The sequence below is a fragment of the Humulus lupulus genome, chromosome 2, assembly GCF_963169125.1.
Source record: "Humulus lupulus chromosome 2, drHumLupu1.1, whole genome shotgun sequence".
Lineage (NCBI taxonomy): Eukaryota > Viridiplantae > Streptophyta > Magnoliopsida > Rosales > Cannabaceae > Humulus > Humulus lupulus.
In genome coordinates this window covers 282,350,869-282,374,355 of record NC_084794.1, presented here as the reverse complement: position 1 = coordinate 282,374,355, position 23,487 = coordinate 282,350,869, and the positions used below count along the sequence as shown (strand labels likewise).

The following is a 23,487-nucleotide window of genomic DNA, read 5'->3' as shown; positions in this document are numbered from 1 at the left end:
CCACGAAAAGTACTACAATTCAGCTGTCATTGCTTCAATTCGCTATTCTAAAGCAAGGCAATTTGATGGTAGCAGAGTATGCTCGGAAGTTCGACCGATTAGTTAAGTTTGCATCTGAGATGGTTCCAACTGATTTTCTGAGGGTGACCAAGTTTGTTAGAGAACTTCGACCAAAGATCGAGCTAGGGGTTAAGCTATCAAATCCGGGGAATACTACTTATGTCGATGTTATAGAAAAAGCAATAGAAGTGGAAAGGCTTCAGGAAAACGTTAGTAAAGAGGAGGCTAATAATCCTGAGCCTAAGCAGCAGGGTCAACCCCAGAATGGTTGGAACAACAACAACCAGCAGTCCAAAAAAAATAACGGTCAGAAAAGAAGGCATTCTGACAACAAGCAGTTCGACAACGATAAGAGGGCACAGACGACAAATGGAGGAAATAGGTTGGGTTATGTAGAGTACCCGCAATGTGCTAAGTGCCAAAAGGAACATCCTGGTGAATGCCGCGCAAACACTAATGGATGCCACAACTGTGGTCAGGAAGGGCACCGGAAGAAGGACTGTCCTCAGCTCAAGTCAGAGGGGAAAAAGGATGATAAGATGGTTCCTGCCAGAGATTTTGCTCTCACCCAAGGAGAAGCTGACGCTAGCAATAAAGTAGTTACAAGTCAGGTTTCTATTCTCCATAATAAATGTTATGTATTATTTGATTCGGGAGCCACTCATTTGTATATCTCGTTAGGAATGATAGAGAAATTAGACAAACCTTGTGAAAAATTTAGAACTAGGTTTGTAACAGAATTACCTTCGGGTGAAGTAGTCCTATCATCACGGGTAGTACGAGGCGTACCGATCAAGATAGAGGATGTAGAACTAGAAGGAGACCTGGTAGAACTGGAGATTAAAGACTTCGACGTGATACTGGGAATGGACTGGCTAGCAAGGCATGGCGCAACCATCGACTGCAAACGTAAGCAAGTAATGTTCGAGACTCCTGACAGCCAGAGGCTATGTTTTATGGGAAAGGTTTCAGGTCTATGCACATCGCTTATTTCGTCACTTAAAGCTCAGAAGATGATAGAAAAAGGATGTCAAGCATTCTTAGCTAGTGTTACGGATGTGGTAAAGGAAACACCACTAAAGGTCGGAGACGTACGTATTGTAAGGGAATTTCCAGAGGTATTTCCTGACGACTTACCAGGATTGCCGCCGACGTGGGAAATTGACTTCACAATCGAGCTAGTACTGGGCACCACGCCTATCTTCGAGGCACCATACCAGATGGCACCTACCGAACTCAAGGAGTTAAAGACGCAGCTACAAGAACTTCTAGACTTGGGTTTCATCAGACCGAGCCATTCACCATGGGGAGCACCAATTTTGTTTGTGAAGAAAAAGGACGGCAGTATGCAGATGTGCATAGATTACCGCAAGCTGAATAAGGTGACGATTAAGAATAAGTACCCGCTACCCCAGATTGACGACTTGTTTGATCAACATCGAGGTGCAACCATGTTTTCAAAGATTGACTTATGGTCCAGGTATAATCAACTCAAGGTTCGGGAAGAAGACATTTCTAAGACAGCCTTTAGAACTCGTTATGGGCATTACGGGTTTTTAGTCATGTCTTTCGGTCTTACCAACGCTCCAGCCATATTCATGGATTTAATGAATAGGGTCTTTAAGGAATGCTTGGATAAATTCGTTGTAGTATTCATTGACGATATCTTGGTGTACTCAAAGAACAAAGTCGAGCACGAGAAACATTTAAGGTTAATCTTGTTATGACTAAAGGAGCATCAACTTTACACCAAGTTCAAGAAGTGCGAATTTTGGCTTTTACAAGTAGCATTTCTCAACCATATAGTATCCAAGGACAGGATTGATGTAGATCCATCTAAAGTAGAGGTTGTGAAGGATTGGCCAAGACCAAAGAATGCGTTATAAGTAAGAAGCTTTCTGGGATTAGCAGGCCATTATCAGAGGTTTGTAGAAGGTTTTTCCAAGATAGCCACTCCGCTCACCAACCTAACTTGGAAGCAGCAGAGGTTCAACTGGAATGATAAGTGTGAAGAAAGTTTCCAATTGCTTAAAGATAAGCTATGCTCAGCACTAGTACTTTGTGTACCAACACCCAATGACAAGTTTGTAGTCTATTGCGATGCGTCGAAGCAAGGGTTGGGTTGTGTGCTGATGCAGAATGACAAGGTGATAGCCTACGCCTCAAGACAATTGAAGGAGTACGAGCAACGCTATCCAACTCACGATATGGAGTTGGCAGTGGTGGTATTTGCGTTAAAAATCTGGCGCCACTATCTTTATGGAGAACGGTGTGAGATCTATCGGACCACAAAAGCCTAAAGTATTTCTTCACTCAGAAGGAGCTCAACATGAGGCAGTGCAGGTGGTTAAAGCTAGTGAAAGATTATGACTGCGAAATTTTATACCACCCAGGAAAGGAAAACGTAGTTGCTGATGCGCTAAGTGGAAAGAATTATGGAAGTCTAGCAACGTTAGCTGGAATAGAAAAGCCGCTACAGCAGGAGCTAATCAATGCTGGAAAAGAAGTAGTCATTGGTAAATTGGCTAACTTGTCCATTCAGTCAAGTCTGTTAGAAGATATACTGAATGGGCAAGTGCATGATGACACATTAGTAACACATATGGATGCAGTTAGAGAAGGGAAGGCCACAGATTTCTCAATATCAAGTCAAGGGTTATTAAGATATAAGGATCGGGTATGCGTGCCGAACGATCAATGGATTAAGGTGAAGATTCTAGAAGAAGCGCACAATACCCCATACTCAGCTCACCCAGGGTCAACCAAGATGACTCACGACCTTAAAGTGCTATATTGGTGACCAGTAATGAAGAAAGATGTAGCGGAGTATGTGTCTAAATGCTTAGTATGCCAACAAGTAAAAGCAGAACATCAGCGCCCTGCAGGCTTATTACAATCGCTTAGCATTCCATAATGGAAATGGGATGATATAGCCATGGATTTTGTGACAGGACTTCAACGAACAAATAAGCAGCACGACTCGGCTTGGGTAGTAGTAGATAGACTAACCAAGTCAGCTCATTTTCCTGCCTGTCAAAACTACGTTCACAACAGATCAATACGCAGGCGTTTATGTCCAAGAAATAGTACGACTTCATGGATTCCCTAAAACAATAGTATTCGATAGAGGATCGGTGTTTACATCGAGATCTTGGAGTAAGTATTTGCCACTGATAGAATTCTACTACAACAATAGCTACCAGTCAACAATCAGAATGGCACCCTATAAGCTACTTTATAGAAGAAGGGTCGATCGCCGTTGCATTAGAAGGAGGTAGGAGAAAGGCAACTACTTGGACCTGAAGCTGTTAGAGGAGCTCAGGATGTAGTAGCGCTGATTAGAAAGCGTATGCTCACTGCTCAAAGCCATTAGAAAAGTTATGCGGATGCCAAGCAGCGTGATGTGTAATTCAAAGTTGGAGATCAAGTCTTCTTAAGCATATCTCCTATGAAAGGTGTGAAGCGGTTTGGGAAGAAAGGAAAGCTTAATCCCAGGTTTATAGGTCCTTTTGAGATAATGGACAAAGTGGGAGTAGTGGCATATAGATTAGCCCTACCGCTAGCTCTAGCAGATAGTCACATTGTGTTCCACATCTCGATGCTGCGTAGATGTGTGTCAGACCCATCTCACGTCCTTAAGTATGATACGATAGCCCTCCGGAAAGACTTGAGTTACGAGGAACAGCCGGTTAGCATCCTAGATAAAAGGATGAAAGAATTACGATCTAAGAGTTTTCCGATAGTCAAGGTCCTATGGAGTAATAGTTCTGAACGGGAGGAAACGTGGGAGTTGGAGGAGGACATATTAGCCCAGTATCCAGAATTGTTTGATAAGTAAATTTCAGGGACGAAATTCTTTGTAGTAGGGGAAAATTGTAGAGTCCCAGAATTTACTTAGCTAGTTAGATAGTAGTAGTAGTAGTAGTAGTAGTAGTAGTAGTAGTAGTAGTAGTAGTAGTAGTAGTAGTAGTAGTAGCAGTAGTAGTAGTAGTAGTAGTAGTAGTAGTAGTAGTAATAGCTAGTGGTAGTTATAGTATGTTCATTACTGTGGATTTTGGTTCAAGCCGGGACTTAGTTGGAAACTCATAGCAATAATTATGGATTTTATAAGTTTAACCTATAGTTTAAGAATATTAATTATAACATAAGATTTGATTAATATAGTTGATTATAAAGATGTTATTTATTATACTATAAGGTTTAGATAGAATTAATAAGATCATGACACTTGTCGTGTGCATGTTTATTTAAGGATTTAATTATAGTTTAAATAAAAGAAAGTTCAAGAAAGCTCTAGAATCTTCCAAGACCATTAGGAGCATGACATTTGTCACAATCTTGTTTATTTATGGATTAGGTTGTTATTTAGATAATTAAATAGATTTTCCGTAACTTTTAGGGTACTGTAAATTCTAACCTATTTTTGACCTAGTTATGTTATGAATTTCGAAAAATAGTATTTCTAGAAAGTTGTTGATAATTGAATTAGCTTTCTAACGGTATAAATATGGTCTAAATCGGAGTCCTACAACTCCAGTTATATTGATTTTACTACAGGTGAGTTTAAAGTTACGAGATTTAGGAAGTTATAAGTTAGGATTCTATTTTATTTAAATTTAAATTTGGATTATAGTTAGAATGAAATTAAGTATTTTTTGAATAAAAGAAAGATCTAGAAACTCTAGAACCTTCCAGAACCACTAAGAGCTTGACACTTGTCATAATCATGCTTATTTAAGAATTTAAGTATTTTTTTTAATAGGATAATTTCACTCCTCAAACTCTATAAATAGGACTTAGTACACAGCCCTTTCACTTACTCTTCAGCTGTGATCAGACTCCAAGGTGCTAGTGAGACCATAGAGTGATAAACACTTGGGTTGGGAAAAACTTTGCCATTCTTAAGCTTTATAAAATACTTGGGAAGTGAGGTTTAGTGTATTTTGGTATTGGAGTTAGACCAATCCATAAGGTCAACTAAGGTAATCTTATTCTTTAAGTTCAATCCTTTAAACTCTTTAGTTTTCATTAGTCCTTTTATTCAGATCCTAACTTTTGATATTGGTTTTTGATTAGGCTCTTGAAACTTAAAGATCTTTCTTGGTAAGTTTCATCTTGAAGGTTTAGTTTCCATATTTATTCTTTACTCTTTAGAAATACTCTACATTCTATTGTTGGTTTTAGGAGTGTTCCAAGTCCCGCATTTGTTCTCAATTATCCCGGTTTTGCTAAGGAAAATAGGATAGTTTCTATATGCTTATGTGTATGTTTATGTATAATATATTTATGCTATAGTACGCTATGTTATGTTTATCTGGGGCTCATAGTTGCTTAGTGCCCTAGTGTTTATCATTTTTATGTTTATAGTTATGATTTACCCCACCTCAGATATTAGACAGAGGACCTAGATGGGTTATCATATACTATCATGTGATCTACCCTACCTCAGATATTAGATAGGGGACCTAGATGGGTTATCATATACTATCATGTGATCTAACCTACCTCAGATATTAGACAGAGGACGTAGATGGTTTATCACATGCCTTAATGGCCATTAATAGTGTAGTCCTATATGGTATACGTCTTTATAGTCATATGTTCATATGTTTATGTTTATGATATTTGTTTTTATAGTCATATGTTTTATAGTGTATGTTTATGATGTAGTTTTATGCTTATGATATATGATGTATGTTTTTAGTAGGTTTTCCTTACTGGGCATTAGGCTCATTCCTTTATCTTTTTTAGTGTAATGCAGGAAACTAGATAGGGAGGTAGAAGGATTCTTAGAAGCTTGACATGTGTGTTGAGGATGAACGGATTGAGTGGACTGCGTGTCGATCGAGGATGGCGTTTATTTTAGTCTTTTAAATTATGTTCTTGATGTAATTCTGCAACTAGTATTTAAAGTTTATGTTTTATGTTTTATCAAATAATGTTTTATGTTTTAAACAATGGGTACCCATACCACATTTTACATTTATTTTGGAGTTTTAATAAAGATATGATTATTTCTTATGAATGTTTCTTCAAAGTAGTAGCTATGTCTAGTATTTTTAATGGTCCAAGGTCTTAGAAATAGTTGGGTCATTACATATCACCCCATCATCTTTCGATTTCCCAGTTTGGTGCCATAGCATGTCCTTCGCTGTAAGCCTTAAGATGTATAGTCTTTTCAACCGAGGTGTCAATGGAAAGTAATGCATCACCTTATGCGGAACCTTTTTTCCTTTAGTTTTTTCAAAAGTAACCCATCGACTACTTCCGCATACTAGACATTCGTTTTTGTTTTCATGCTCTTTGTAAAATAAGCAGCAATCATATTGGCACACATGAATCGACTTGTATCCCAACCCTAATTTCTTCAATCTCTTTTTAGCCTCGTAGTACGTTGATGGAATTTTATTTTCCTTCGGAAAGGAAAACTTTAACAACTTCAATAATTCATCGAATATGTTATTAGGAATCTTCCCTCTAACTTTCAAATGTAATAGCTTAGTTAAAAAGTCAAGGGAAGAAATCCAATTACATCCAGGATACAACTCAGCTTCAATCTCCTCAAACAACTCGTCGTAATACTGACTCGTGTCATAATTATTGTCTACTTGCTCAGTTGTCGATAAGAGGAAGTCCTCCACTATGGGAATCATCTCGTCAACTTCATCCTCATCAACAACATCTAGTTTCGCTTCCCCATGATAAATCCACCTCTCATAACCTTGATAAAAACCCCTATCGAATATATGTGCTTCGACAACAGGTAAAATTTCTAGCCTATTATTTATGCATTTGACACATGGACACCTAATTCTTCCATCAAAATCCTTATGTTCCGAGGCCATCGTCAAAAAATATTGTAGACCATTTCAATATTCTTGATAAGCACGATTTCTCAATGTTGTCCACGTCTTGTCAATCGCCATCTAAAGTTTTATAAGAGTCTGTGAGTTTTAGTAATGTGAATAAGAATGGAAAACAAAAAAAAATTGTTATCGTTTTTGAAATCTTATGTTATTTTATGATGTTTTATTAGATAATGTTATTCAAATTTAAAAAAAAAATGCATTCATTATTTTATTATTAATATTTTAAACTTATCATTTATGTGTCGATATCCCTGTAATTGATGGTTGTAGTCAACAACCATCAATCACACGCATACCGGGATAGAAAAAATAAATTAACTTCTAATTAAATACTAATTAATATTTTTAATAAGTTTTAATTAATTATTATAATACTAATTAACTAAATTAAATAATATTCATTACAATTCTCATTAAATTAATCATTATTAATTTTTAAAACTTTTATTAAATAAAATTATCAATTTCTATATTTAAATAATTTAATACTAGTTAATATTAGATAATAATATTTAATAAACAAATTAATAATTTTTGTTAAAATAATTTATTATTTATTACTAATCTTTCAAACTTTTATTAAATTAAATTAAATTATTTAATTATATTATGTTGTTTAATAAAAAAATTAGATTAAATAATTTAATTAGATAATGTTATATCAAAATTTTATTATTTAATTAATTAAAAATAATTAAAAAATAAATTATTATAAGATATATAGTTTTTTTAATTATTCATTATTAATTTTAAAATCTTTTATTAAATAAAATTTTCAATTTCTATATTCAAATAATTTAATACTAGTTAATATTAGATAATAATATTTAATAAACAAATTTAAAAAATTTCTTAAAATAATTTATTATTTATTTAATTAATCATTATTAATTTTTAAAACTTTTACTAAATAAAATTATCAATTTCTATATTCAAACAATTTAATACTAGTTAATATTAGATAATAATATTTAATAAACAAATTAATAATTTTTCATAAAATAATTTATTATTTAATACTAAATTTTCAAACTTTTATTAAATTATTTAATTAGATAATGTTATATCAAACTTTTATTATTTATTTAATAATAATTTTACAAATAAATTATTATTTAACTTTTACACAAATTTATTTTTTAAAATAATTGGATAAATTTGATTAAATCTTTTCATTCATTATTTTATAACTAGAACAACAAAATATTTATTAAAATGATATTACAACACAAATCAACACAAACCATAATATGATTAATACAAAAAAACAATAAAAATATACATTAATAATCTGATTTTTTTTCTTTCAATTTCATTTTTCTAAACTCAAAACATCAAAACTCTCATAATAAATAGTACACTTGCTTTATATATAATATATAATATACATACACTGATGGTGGTCCGAAAATCCGACGTGGGATCCGAAACTCCGGCGTGACGTGGGGGTTCTGCAAATAAATACAAACAATTAAAATTAAAAAAAAATTACATCCAAACAATTAAAATTAAAAAATTAATACACTACGGCGTGGGGTGCGAAACTCCAGCGTGGCGTGGGGGCGGCGGTGGTGCTTGGACAGAGGGGCGGACTGAGATTGGGGTGGTGGTGCTCGGACAGAGGGGCGGACTGAGATTAGGGTGGTGCTCGGACTAAGATTGAGGAAATGTGTCTGAGACAGGGAGAGGAGAAATGGGAGGGACGGCCGAAACAATTTTTAATATGTAACATTATTACCGGCGGGGACCCACCGCTATTAATATTATCGCACCGGTAATAAACTATTAGCAGCGGGACCCGCCGCTATTAATATAACCCCCGGTAATAGTGTAATTACCGGCGGATAGTCTGCCGGTAATTAGGGAAAATACCCGCCGCTAATAAATTTGAAACTATGCACCTTTTCGTTTTCCGGGCATTGTATTAGTGACGGACTAACTACCGCTAATAATTGGTCAGTTCGTCGTTAATAAAAGAAATTAATTTTTTATTTAATTTCCACATTTTTCCGCCTCCAAAAACATTTTTTCTTGTAGTGTGTTTACCCAGCAAACGATCTGGAGCATGCGTTAATTGTTTGAGTATGTCTTGACTACTGAATTTTCTTGGAGGACGTCCTTTTTTATAATTCTCTTCAAACAAGCGAATTTTCCTCCACTTATGCGTAGAAGATAAGAATCTTCTATGACCAACATAAGTCGTCTTCCCAATTACCCGACATGAATGAGTGTCTTCGTTGCATGAAGGACATGTCATATATCCTTGGCCACTCCAACCAGACAAATTACTACGGGCTAGAAAATCATTGATAATCTATAATAGTGCCGCACGCATTCTGAATACACTGTTCGTTGCAGTGTCTCTGGTTTGAACTCCTTCATCCTACAACTCCTTCAATTCGTCTACCACATGCCTCAAAAAGACATCCATGTCCTTCCCAGGTGATTTCGGACTGGGAATCAATAAGGTCAGGATGAATGATGACTATTTCATGCACAACCAAGGAGGCATATTGTACGTGCAGAATATTACCGGCCACATGCTGTAAGACAGACTAATGTTACCAAATGGATTAAAACCATCAACAGCCAAACCTAATCAAACATTTCTGGGTTCTTTGGAAAAATCAGGATATATGGAATCAAATTGTTTCCATGTACCCCCATCAACAGGATGGTGCATCACACCATCTTCTTTCGACCGTCCCGTACTACGCCAGGTCATATCATTTGATGTATGCCTTTGTAACGCCCCAACTCCAGGGACCGTTATGGTGTGCCTTGTAAACAGTGCTAAACTCACTAATCAAGTTACTTGGCCAAAATCGTGAAGGGATTAAAAATTTTGGTTAAGATGTAACGTTTCACTAGAACGTTTAGTATAAACATTGGGATCCCAAACATATAATTTCAGAGTCTATTACATAAAGATATTTACAACAGGCCGATCTAAGCGGCAAAACAGGGTTCAACCCTAGTTCCTCTTTAAACCTCGGTCGTGGTGGACGAGCAGCTGCATATGTACACGTCATCACCTAAGCTCTCCAACTCAAGGATGGTCCAGCTTCCTTTTGCCTTTACCTGCACCACATAGCACCCGTGAGCTGAAGCCCAGCAAGAAAACACAATATAACATGATATAATATCAACAGTAGTTGTAATGATTATTCAGGACCAACAGTCCAAACAAATAGGTGACTAACTCAAGAGTCACAAATGTGGGGACAGCACCCTTTAGCCATGTGATGATAGGGTCACCAAGGCTTAACTGGTAGATTGTTCTTTCATAAGTTCGGTCAGGATAGGTGCATGGTGAATGGTCACCAACATAACCTTCCTCATGACCATAGAGTCATAACCTGGGAACAACACCCTGTAGCCATGTGATGATAAGATCACCAGGCTAAATAAATAAGTGAGCATCTCACTAGCTCTAGCAGGATAGGTGCATGGTGATTGGTCACCAACATAACCTTCCTCCCGACTCTAGAGTCGTAACTATGGACATCGTCCCGTAGCCATGTGACAAACAGTCACCGGGGCCATATGCCCTGGCTATGAACATCTAGTCTTAGACCAGGAAAGCGCTTATAAGTTCATCGACTTTAGGGTCGGTCCAGCATTAATGCCATAGAGCCATTCAATGCTGATATCGATTAGATCTAATCTTCATTTGGCCCAGCGTTCATGACGCCATGCCATTTTTGACTCTTAGGTCAGAATCCCTGACTAGTCAGTGCCATACACAAGTAAACCATGCCACCAAACATATATCACATGTTCAATATCCATAAACAAGGTATTCAGCATGCTTACTAAACAAGTACTAGTACAATTAGGATCATGCATAAACACAGAGGCTCAAGCTCTGAACGATATCATACTCAGTATACAAAGCATGCCCTAATCACATGTTTCTCATGCATCATATGCATAATATTCAACAATCCAACATGCACCCATAACAACCATGCATGTCACGTTTAATAATCAACCAACATGCATCAAGAGTAGCCATGCATGTCACATATAATAATCAACCAACATGCATCAATAATAGCCATGCATGTCACATTTACACAGGGTGCAATTTTCTTACCTCAGATTCGAGCTAGAATGATTAAAAGAACGACCCTTGAGAACGATCAACCTTTAATCCTTTGGCGGTCACCTAGTCATAACCAAATATAAGATACCATCAATAAAAATGATTAACATAGGTTCCCAAACCAATATCTAGCCTCCGGGGCATCAATCCACACTTAACCGGGTAGTAGGATTGACCCTGAGGCCTATGGGTAGCATCCTCAAGCTAAAAACACCATTCTGGCCAAAAAGCCACCAAGGGCCGCGGCCCTCCCTAGCTGCGTCGCGGCGCGCCCCTCAAACAGAGGTGGCCTTCCCTATCAAACGCCATGGGCCGCGGCGCACCACAGCCATGCTGCAGCTCATTACCCAATTCAGCCGAAAATCCAACACGCACCAGCTCGACTTCCCCTGCATTTTCCCTTGAAACCAGCCCTTCAAACCAATCCAAAACACCAACCTAACACCCAATTCAACCCCTAAACATCATCAATAACTCACCCTCATCAAAACCCAAGTTACCAAACTCAAAAACTTCCATTAATTCTCAACTAACACCTCAAAATCCTCAACTGAAAACTTAATAGAAAAATAGGGTATATAAGATTTTCATGACTGAATTTCCTTACCTCAAGCTTGATTTGAATCCCCTTCAATGATTGAACCAAAGTCCTAAGCCCCCACCTTTGATCTCCTAGCCTGATACCTCAAGATGGCTCTCAAAAATTGAAAGGAAGATGAAGGAGAAATGGTGTACGGCAGAGAGAAAAGGATGAGGATGATGATGCTCTGTTTTTTTTTTTTCTTTTTTCTACAGCCATCTAAATGATACACATCCTTTTCCAAATGACCTAAATGCCCCTAGGTCACTTAAGGTTTCTAAAGCCACCCCAAGGGCAAAACCGTCCTTTCCCGCCTATCTCGTTAATTATAATTAACGCTCTCCAATTCCCGCTAATCTCAAAATTATCAAATACCAAAAAATTATATCCCATTACCCTTTAATTCCCGGTGATGTTCTAGTCATCAAAATGACCCCGAGACTCACCCCGAGCCCCGAACTTAAACTCGTTATGACTAGACCGAACACTTACATCTCATGATCCTCTCATGCCGAATAGCTCGAACCAATCCACCTTATAATATGACTATATTAATTAATCACCACCATGCACCCAAAATACACAATTACGCCCACAGCGGCCAAATTACCAAAATACCCTTATAATAATAAATACTCCCATATGCATTCATTTACAATCATATAATAATATAATTAATGTAAACATGCATATAATCATTAAATACCATAATAAATCAATTATGCCCCTCCCGGCCTCCTAATCAAGGTCCTAACCCTTATTAGGAAATTTGGGGCATTACAGCCTTGAACCATAAAGACGCTTCAACCTAAGAGTCAAAGGGCAGTATCGCAACACTTTGTGGATGACTTTTTTCCCCTTTGTGTCTTTGTCAACCCATCGGCTCTCACCACAAACAGGACAACTCTGTTTTTGGGAATTCTCCTTCTAGAACAAGCAACTGTCGTACTTGCAAGCATGGATTGATTGATAACCTAACACTAACTTCCTCCTTTTTTCTTAGACTCATAGAATGAAGTCAGAATCTTATTCTCCTTCGGGAATGCAAATTTCATAAACTTCAAAAGTTTATCAAACAAATTATTGGTCCATTTATTCATAACCTTCATGTGCATCATCTTTGCCAAGAAGTTCAAGGAAGACAACCATGTACAACCAGGGTATAACTCAGCTTCAACCTCTCGATTAAGGCCATCAAATTGATTCTCCGCACTATAGCCTCCACCATATGAAATTCCTTCATTTATGTCTTCTTCGTTAGTGTCTTTTTCACCAGTAACATCATTGATGATGTCAATCATCTCATCAGTCACTGGAGCCCCGTTGTCCACTACTGGAGGCATATCAACTTCACCGCGGTAGGTCCACTTCACGTATCGCTGCAAAAACCCATATGTGTGTGTGTGAGCCTCCACCACATCCAGTTTCTGATTCAACATATTGACACATTGAACACATGGGCATCTAACCTCTCCCGAAGCATTCACATGATTCTTGGCCATTTGTATAAATGCTTGAAGACCATTCCAAAACTCATCAGAGTTACGTCGTCTATTAGTTATCCAACTATTGTCAATCGTCATAACTAATTCAAGTGGAAAATAAATTATCACAATCTAATAATCATAAAAAACTACATTTATTTGCTAATAATTTTATGAAATCTTAAGAATAAATTATTAAATTTTATGAATATATATTATTGTTAGTTATGAATGTATTATAAATTTTCATTATATAACCAAATATTTAATTATAATTATTATTATGTTATTTAATAATTATCAAATTCTTAATATAATTTTCACCTTTTATTATAAAAAAAAATAACAATAAAGTTTTATTATTTTAATTTTAACTTAATTTTAATGGTATAGATAACTTAATTACCTATTATTAATTTACCGTTAAAGATTATTATTTTAATTTCTACTTATTTTATAAAAAAAATATTAATAAAGTTTTATGCTTGTAAAATTATTATTTTAATTTACGCTTTATAATTTTTTTAATTAATTTTTATTAATTGCTTTAAAAAGTTTTAATTAAAAATTGTAATCACATTACTTTGTAATACTTAGTTTTTCTAAATCTACAAAAATTTCGGCAGAATAACGTCTGTAATCTAGCCTATCCCAAATTTGAAAATCTGCATAAAAACATATATATAAACCAGTCCCAGAACATACATAAAATTTAATAAAATCATTTGAATTCACAAATAAACAATAAAAACATATTATAAACATATTCACAAATCAACATATTATTTATATAACCTAACATATATATAATTCAAAACAAAAATTTTATATAACCTAACATATATATAATTGAAAATAAAAAATTATAATAAACATCTAATCATATTAATCTAACCTACCACGCAATTTTAAAATATATTTCACATTTATATACATATAAGCATATTCACATTTATATACATATACTTATACATATATTTAACATATCATACCTTTTTTTATTACATAACATTTAATTAAATTAAATTAACATAAAACAAATTTAAAAATCACAAATATAAATAAATTAACAATACAAGTTCCTAAAATGAAAAACAAAATTCAACACTATCTAAAATAACCAATTACACAATTAAAAACATAATTTAACCATTAATCAATCACAAAATATTTTAAAAAAAAAATTACCCAAGGCTCAGGCTAGGGGATTATCCAAAGGCAAAGGCTTGGGATGATGATCCAATACCCAAATCTGAAAAAGAAAACAAAAAAATTATCAAAACTCATTTCCACAAAATACATAATATACACACATATATTAAGCGAAAAAAATACATATTAAGGGAAATAATAGCAAGATAATGGGTTTAGACTATCGAAACTTGGGAGAAATTGGCCAAAACGGGGTTGGGCAGCGCTGGGAGGCAAAGAAAACAAGAGGACTCTTTTTTTTAAAGAAAACTTAGCACAAATGAGGAAGAAAGCCTCTACCTGAAGTTTATATCGTTGTGACCTATAGCGACGACAGGTAATAGAAAGTCGTCGCTAATATCAAACGCACAGTTATACTCAAACGATGAGACCGTATCGTCATTGTAGGATAGTGAATAGTACATGAATCCCCTCGTGTGCTACGCGTCTACTCTATAGCGACGACATGTCGTCGCTATTGGCAGTGAAATTTGACTTAAATCTTTTGGCGGTTCACATTCCCACGTTTTATTTTGGACCCTATTGCGACAACATGTCATCGCTGTAGAGTATAAAATATCTGATCAGTGGATTATATTGGACTCTGCAGCAATAACATGTCGTCAGTATATGGTGTGCAAAATAGACAACCAACTCTGGGTGGTTGAGTTCCCTGAGCATCCTACAGCGACGATAGGTCGTTGATATAGACAAACATATTTCCCTCTTTTTTTCTTACGAATACCCTACAGCGATGACATGTCGTCGCCGTATAGTCAGTTCCCGCCTAGTGTTCCCTCCAAATTCCTGATACCCTATAGCGACGACATGTCATCACTGTAGCTTATGTTTTAATAAATTAAGAAAAAATAATTTTTTGTGGATTTGGCCTACATACAGCGACGACTTTGGAGTCGTCGCAATAGATGTCATCGCTGTAGAATTTTTTTCTTGTAGTGGAAATCAATAATCCAAACACAATAACGTTTTTTTCCTAGTACTAACTTAATTATTTTTCTTATAAAAATATTAACATAACCAAATATATATATACCTCTCAATAGTGGGCAATCTAGGCATCAGTGACTTCTCGGCAGTGAGCAGTTGTGGCATTGCTCTAGTATATCGGTGGTGGTGGAGACAACACAATAAAATGAGAGTTAGAGGGATTATACATTAAAAAATGAAATGGATAGAAAAAATGAGAGAGTTAGAGGGACAATACCTGTGTTGGCAACGACTCTGGCATGGTGATGGACTATTTCCGGCGGCGGTAGTGGTTTTGAAATTTTTTTGGAGAGAGGGATTTTTTTCAGATTTTTCAAGAAGAGAGGGGTCAGATGAGGACGGGGGTAGGGTCGGATGGTGGTCGGAGGTGGGGTTTCAAGAGGGGATCTCTCGGATTTGCAGAGAGAATCAAAGAGGATAGAGAGAGTGGCGCAAAAATGAGGAAGAAGAAATGCTTCTAAAACATATATCAAGCCTTTTATTTGTGGAAAAAATTGTCGCCAAAAATGTGGGGCTATGATAAGCAATCAACAAAACAACATCATTCCACTAAAACCCTAATGTTATTTTCGACAAAATTTTTTGCCACAAAATCCCCTACATAAAAAAGTTAACTTTAGTGTTCAAAATGCACAAATAGATCTCAATCGCTGTCAGTCACCAATATGTGGTATTATAAGGCATCATGGAATGATTATGGACTATTCAAGGCCTAGTCAACAGTCAGATCACTATTCAGGGTGTTCTAAGAATAATAATCGCATTAATCACTACAAGAAAAAACGCTTTTAATATGACCAAAAATGTGTTATCAAAACATACCATAACACTTTTTGACGTGTTAAGACCGACTATGTTATCTTAGGTCAGGGTACTTTACATAACACTTTATCATTGTTATACAGATGTGTTATTATACTGTCAACGATAAAACACTTTCTGTGTTATTTTAATAAATAGATAAGTGTTTAATTATATTATTTATAATTGATTATATAACACATTTCAATACTTATAAATTTGTATTATACTACACTTTAGTATAACACATTTTTTGTGTTATATAATAAAGTTTGCATAACAAAATTCTTTACTTACAAAAAGTGTTATTGTAATAGATATTATAACACATTTTTTGTATTATTTTAATATTTAGATAAGTTTAAATTCTCATTATATATTCATTTATATAACACTAATTTATTCTATTATATTTTTATTTTTTATTTATATAATTAAAATTAGCTTTCTAATATATACCAGCATCATCAAATGAACTTGATTTTCAAATAACAAAAAGTAAAAACATTCAACATTGTATTAACAATCCACATATTAGTTTTAAACATTCAACATTGTCATCAACAACAAAATGTTCTTTAAGTATTCAAGTAGTCTTAAATATTCAACATATTGAAAAGTTACTACTTTCAGCACAAAATATTCTACAGCTGCCCAACACAAAGCCTTCAAAATTAAGTATCATTTTCTATTTCGCTTGTCACATCTGCAAAATAAACAAAGAAATTTTTTATTGTTACTATCTAGCATCACAAATTACTTCAACAAAAATGCTATGGAAATAACTTGGTCCTTGATAGCTCGGGACTGTGCGACCAAATAAATAACAAGTAGACCATTTTCAGAAAGATTCTTCATTACAGTCTGCAAAAACGAGTCTTCCACAAAATCCACAACAGGGCAATTCATACCAGAGATATGCAAAACAAATAATCTCATTGGAATATGTTCCGTGTAGTCAATTTGAACATATGTAATAGGGATGTATTAAATACAACATACATAACACATCTATCCATTTACCTTGAATATGCAGAGTCCACATCAATGATGATTAGGTCAACCTTTGTATTCACACTGCCTTCTTCGAGAAATGTCGTGCAAATTCCATTAGAAGCAGCAGCAACAACATTATTATTTCCAGGAATAGAAACCACATTAGCTGATGCACAACTTTTACTGTCTCTAATAAATTGGATACCATCTGCAATATGTACCTGATGCATGCACCAAAAAGAATCTAGAAGTCATCAATACAGTACAAAGTACAAAAAACTATCAATTGGTGATTTTTTTTTTTAAAAAAAAACTCATTAGCCAACTAGAATTGTAAAACTAATGATCCGTGGCAGTCTACCATTCCCACAGAAGGTGCAGTGTAGTACCTAAGAACTAATGTACAAAGACAACTTAACTAGAGGGATCAGAAATGGGACTCTGAGTTTCATTCCCAAATTTTCACCCCTAGACACAGGTATGGTCCACCAAAGGTATTTTTCTATGTATATAATTTTTTTGGCAAATAGTACTAAAATGGTCCAAAATGTCTTTTTACATGACAAAATGGGGAGGGGGAAGGAATCACGAATCATGATTGCATGATCAGTAAACTTACTTGCAAATGATCTTCTTCAGTAAAACCAAAGTAGCCCTTTGCAAGATCAAGAACCACCGGATCTAGCTCCACCACCTATATGTTATAAAGCAAAACCAAATTATCACCCCTTACAATTATTCATATTGGCTTAAATAATAACTCTAAATCCACAAGTGGTTCATGATGTAAACCCAGTATTACCTCAATGTGAAAAGTAGGGCATGCATCCATGAAGGAAGATAGGGAGCAAACCAGCTCCAAGACCAATTACAACTGCTTTAGCCTGATTAAGATTTTCAGTTAGCAAAAAATAAGACTAGGAATTTCAGAAGCTACCAACAGTGGTACTTGAAATACTGTGCTTACAATAAATGCAAGATGCTCCAATAAAATCTAAGAACCATCAACTTTATACTATACTACTATCTACTAGCCATATTAAAACCAAAAAAAAAAAAAAAAGAAACACATCCATTAATACTAACCAATAATTGAGGAGAAAGTAGAAAACTCACCTTCTCCATCCTTGTCAAAAAGACAAAAAGCTTCTTTAAACTCAACAATCTATTCCTCACTTAGTACATCTGCCATGTTATTTCTGATGAAAACTTAATCAGAACACTCAACCGTTTAGAGAGAAAGACAGAGAGGATAGGGAGAGAAAGGGTAATAATAATAGTAATAGTATATGTTATGATATTGTTGAGTATAGTTAAGAATTTGATTTTTAACTATTTTTATATAGAAGGAACAATATTCAAAGCAGAGTTATCGAAAAATAACAATATCTGTTTTCCTCTCTTTATATTGTATCCAAATTCAAGTATTCAACTACATGCAGAGTAAGATATTTAGGGCTTGGGGACCAAAATCCCATAATCATAATCATAATCATCATATGCAACTGATATAATGTAGATGAATTATAGTATATATAAAACGATCTTTGATTGATCATTATCTTGATATGAACCATGAAAGTAACCTCTTCTCAAATTCCATAAATAATATACAAACCAGATCAACAACATAAAGACTTTTAGCAAAGAATTTGTTTTAAATACAAATTAGGAAAAAAAAAAAAAAGTACCAATAATTGGATTGAGTATCAAGTATTTCACTTAGAAAATACAAACAAATCAACATATATCTAAATTCCAAAAACAGAAAGCAAACTCACATATTCGGAAAATTATAAGTAAAAAAAGGGAAAGTCCAAACAATTTAACAGAAGAGAACATAATGCTTTCAGTTTAAAAAAAAAATATCGGCAAACAAACAAAATCTATACATTTGAACGGAGAAAAACAATAAAGAGATAATCAGTAGAGAGATATAAAAACCTACTGCCATTTTTCTTCAACCAAACAATCCTTAGCTAGTTTGGCATTCGCAAAGTTAACAAAATATCGTAATAAAAAATTCAGTTTCCTTATATACCTGATGTATCTTCTCTCTGACTGCTTGCATATGCCCAATTAACTTTAATAGGTTGGCCATACCTAGAATAAAAATAAGTTCTTAGCTTAGAATCAAATAAATATTAATTTTCTCAACTAAAAAACCATTTAACATTTCTACTTACAGATGCCTGAGTTATAATAGCAAAAGCAGCTGATCTGCGATCGAAGTAGTCAACGAAACCATAAGAAGACTGCATAAAAAGTAAGAGCCACATCAATGAAATCAAATGCAAATCTATCAAAACTAACTAATTTATCACCCTATATTCCATTTATCAAAACTAACTAATTTATCACCCTATATTCCATTTTGCCCAAATAATAGCTTCGCCTAATTTAGCTAAAACTACTAAATGTTTCATTTTTATTTTTCCCAAAAAAAATGTCTTGTTTGAAATTTAGGTTGATAAAGTACGAGTGAGAAGTTGAAATAAATGAATGGTGGAAATGGATCCAAATAGATTCAGTTCACAAAGAATAAGATTCTTCTCAGTCAGCTCATCAATTACCAACACCAAAGAAAGTCATAAATCCATATTTAAATGGAATTGAAAGGCTCAGTCCGAGAATAGCAAAAAAAAAAAAAACCAAACTCTGACGGCCGCCAACAGTTGAAACAACCATAAATGCAAGAGAACATAAACGAAAGAATATGCAAACATAGAAAAACAGTATATTCATGCACAATTTTCAAAAGAAATGAAAGAATATATATTGTACAATTTTCAATGGAAAGGAAAGAAAGAAAGAAAAACAACATTAGTCATACAACATTATTACCATTCATTATCAATGAGAGTCAAAGCTTTTATGTACAAATTTTCTAGTAAACAAACTAAGTGAGCTTACTAAATATGGAAATAACTAATCTAACATTACAACAAATCACATAAATGCCATAAGGTTTGCTGCATATTTATTCTTATGTGTCATTTGTTATATAGCATTTATTTATATTATGACATGTGTCTTGTGCACCTCTTGTATTTACTATATAAATGCATTATAATCACTTAGTCATCACTAGGATTACCTGCATTCTTTTTTGTCCTCGATAGTGATGACAGAATAGCAACATGGTAGTAAGTACCTCAAAAAACTTTAAATTTAATGCTTAGCTATAATATCAAGAGAAAAATGGCAACAATAATGTAAACTTACAAGCAAAGCCGATAGTAGGAAGTATGAACTCTCACATAAATTAGTTCTTAAACCCCGAGCAAGATGTCCATTACTTTGAATAGCCTCAACTACTATTGAGTTATTGATGTCTCTTATGAGATATACAAAAAAATTATTAAATGATCTTTGTTCATCAGTTAAAAAGCATGCATGTATAAACTAATTATATGTTGAAAAAAGAGAATGAACACACAGTCAGAATTCTTCTCTAATGTTGGATACAACAAAAACGGTTAAAATTTTGATATAAAATAAAAGTTTCTTTTCTATTTCAATTTATATATATAAATTAAAGAACAAGATACAAAAGTGATGAATATGATAAGCCTAGATTTTTACCTTCTTAAGAGCTTCAGAGAGTCTTTTATGGTCAAGGGCCAAGTCATTAGGTGCATCAATTCCCCATGTACCAAGATTTCATGTCTCTGCATCATATACTTAGATATTGAATTAGAGATAGAAAAAGCAAGAAACCAGATTAAATTAGAATGGGATGTATATATATAGGCACATATATTTACATGTGTAGAAAAGAAACATGCAAGTATTGCAAGCAACAAACATAATTAGTAAAATTGCTCTGTTGCTAACAGACTCAGCTGTAATAACAAAGAATATTAAAAAAAAAACTAAAATTGAAGAAAATAATTCTTGCTGACGTGGCGATTCTTGTTTCTTCTCTGCTAGGGTTACGACTTTCAGATTTTTGCTGTAGCCATGGCAGGTCGTGGCCGACCACGCAAAGGGGGAAATCAGGGGATCAGAAAGAGCGCCAGAAAGACGAAGAAGAAGAAGACGAGAGGACCAAGCTTTGCAGATCCAGCCCTCAAATCACGATCCATGGCTGAGATTATAGGGATTTCGGTCATTGATTTTCCAGATGGGGATTCTGCAGAAATTGAGACGGTTCACGCGGAGAAAACGGACGAGACGAGGGTGGTGATTTCTGGAAATGAGGGAGCGCTGGGAATGGAAAAGAGTAATATAGAGCCATTGAAAATGACAGAGGGCTCTGCTCCGATGATGGAAAAAACTCTGGCGGAGATGGATGAAAAGGAGAAAGCTGAGATGAAGAAGACCCTTTCATCTTAGCTCAATGTGGTTCAAGCTTCGAAGGAAAGATGCTCTAGTGGTAAAAACTCTTCTCCTATCCCTATTCTTCAATTTGACCCGAGTACAGTTAGCTCTAGAGTCACAGATAGAGTTAAGATTAATCTTGAAGATATAGAGGAGGAGGTATCATATTGGAACTCTGCTCTGGTGTGTTACGTTCTAGGTGCGAATCCCCCAATTCAAGTCATGGAAGGGTTCTTTCATAGAATTTGGAGAGATTCGGGAGTGGATAAGGTTTCTTTACTTGCTCATGGAGTCTTTGTTGTCAGATTTCACACTATTGAAGACAGGGACAAGGTGATTAACGGGGGTTATGTGTTCTTTGACAAAAAGCCTCTCATTATGAAACCTTGGAATTCAAAGGAAATTTTTTGCAGAGAGACTCTTAGTGTTGTACCAGTTTGGATTCAATTGTCAAATCTGGATATGAAGTATTGGGGAGTTATGAGGAAGATTTTGCATCTAATTGGACATATGGTGAAGCAAGATTTGGCAACAAGAAACAGGGAACGACTAGAATATGCTAGAGTTCTAATTGAAATCTCTATAGGCCAAGAGTTGCCTGAGCAAGTCATCTTTGATAATGAATATGGGGATCCTGTGGCTGTAGGAATCTATTATGAATGGAGGCCTATACTTTGTCCAAATTGTAAGAAAATGGGACATACCCTAGACAAGTGCAGGAAGAGTACTAAGCCAGAGCAAAAGTGGCTACCTAAAGAACAGGAAGCAGGGTAGCTAGGGGAAGATTATGTGAATGAGAAGGGTATCAAACATCAGAATGTTAATGACAGAGGAGTGATTGGTGCTAAAAAGAATTCACAAGGAGTTTGGGTTGCTAGGAAGAAAAGTGATCAGTTGAAGAGGCCTGAACCGAGAGGAGTGGCTTTGGCAAATGGTTTTCATGTGTTGGATAGTGGTATAGAACTGGCTGAAGAAATTCAAATTGGGCAAATTCTTTGTGATATGGGACAATCAAGTGAGGGAGGGGGAGATCCTCCCACAATTGATGGATAACATTCTTTGTTGGAATGTCAGGGGGGTGAATAGTTCCTGGAAGATGCAAGCAGTGAAACGGTGTATTCAAGAAAAGAAAGCAGGAATTGTTTGTCTCCTTGAAACAAGGGTTAAAACTCACAAGTTGGGAGTTTTATACCTGAATTTATTTGGAGGATGGTGCTTCACGTCTAATTCAGTATGTCATCCGAATGGAAGAATAATTCTAGCGTGGAATCCTTTGAGTTTTTATGTGGATATTTGTGAAACTACAAGTCAGTATATACATACTTGGATCAAACCAAAGTACACAGAGGGTTTTGCTACTACTTTCATTTATGCTCACAATGAAGTAAGAGGAAGAGATGTGCTTTGGGCAGATTTAAAATTGATTTCGTCCAATCAGGTGAATCCTTGGATACTTATGGGAGATTTCAATTCAATCATGAGGCCAGATGAAAGAATTCGAGCTAGGAAACTTGCTACTGATTATAAGACTTTGAGGGATTTTGTGGATTTTTGCGGAATTATGGATATTTAGTACTCGGGGTGCTTCTACACTTGGAATAATAAACAGGCAGCGAATTCCAGAATTTTTGCCAAGCTTGATAGAATGATGGCTAATGGGAAATGGCTGGACATTTTTACTAGTGCGGAAGTCACTTTTTTCCCTGAAGGTGATTTTGATCATAGTCCAGCGGTGCTTGCGGTTTACCCTGCTGTGTCAATTGGGAAGAAGCCTTTCAGATATTTCGACATGTGGAGTACTCACATTGACTTTCAGGAAATTTTTGCTGATGCTTGGGGAAGGAAAATTGCCGGTACTCCTATGTTCCAGCTGTGTCAGAAGCTAAAATTGGTTAAACAGGCATTGAAGGATCTTAATAAAGTGGGGTTTAGTAATCTTGAAGCTCAAGAGAGAATTACTAAATTCAACTTGATGAAATGCGAAAGTGATTTGCATAAAGACCCCATGAATGATTGTCTTCTTGTGATGGAAAAAGAGGCTCGGGCTGAGCATTTAAAAGCTTCTAG

At 35.0% G+C, this 23,487-nt stretch overlaps 1 protein-coding gene across 1 annotated transcript; it reads left to right on the top strand.

Moving 5' to 3' along the window:
• Positions 1-21,642: 21,642 nt before the first annotated feature.
• LOC133815585 (uncharacterized) lies at positions 21,643-22,993 on the top strand. Its single transcript, XM_062248405.1, has 3 exons — positions 21,643-22,190; positions 22,251-22,406; positions 22,495-22,993. The coding sequence occupies exons 1-3, from the start codon at positions 21,643-21,645 to the stop codon at positions 22,991-22,993; spliced, it is 1,203 nt and encodes a 400-aa protein (XP_062104389.1).
• Positions 22,994-23,487: the final 494 nt, after the last annotated feature.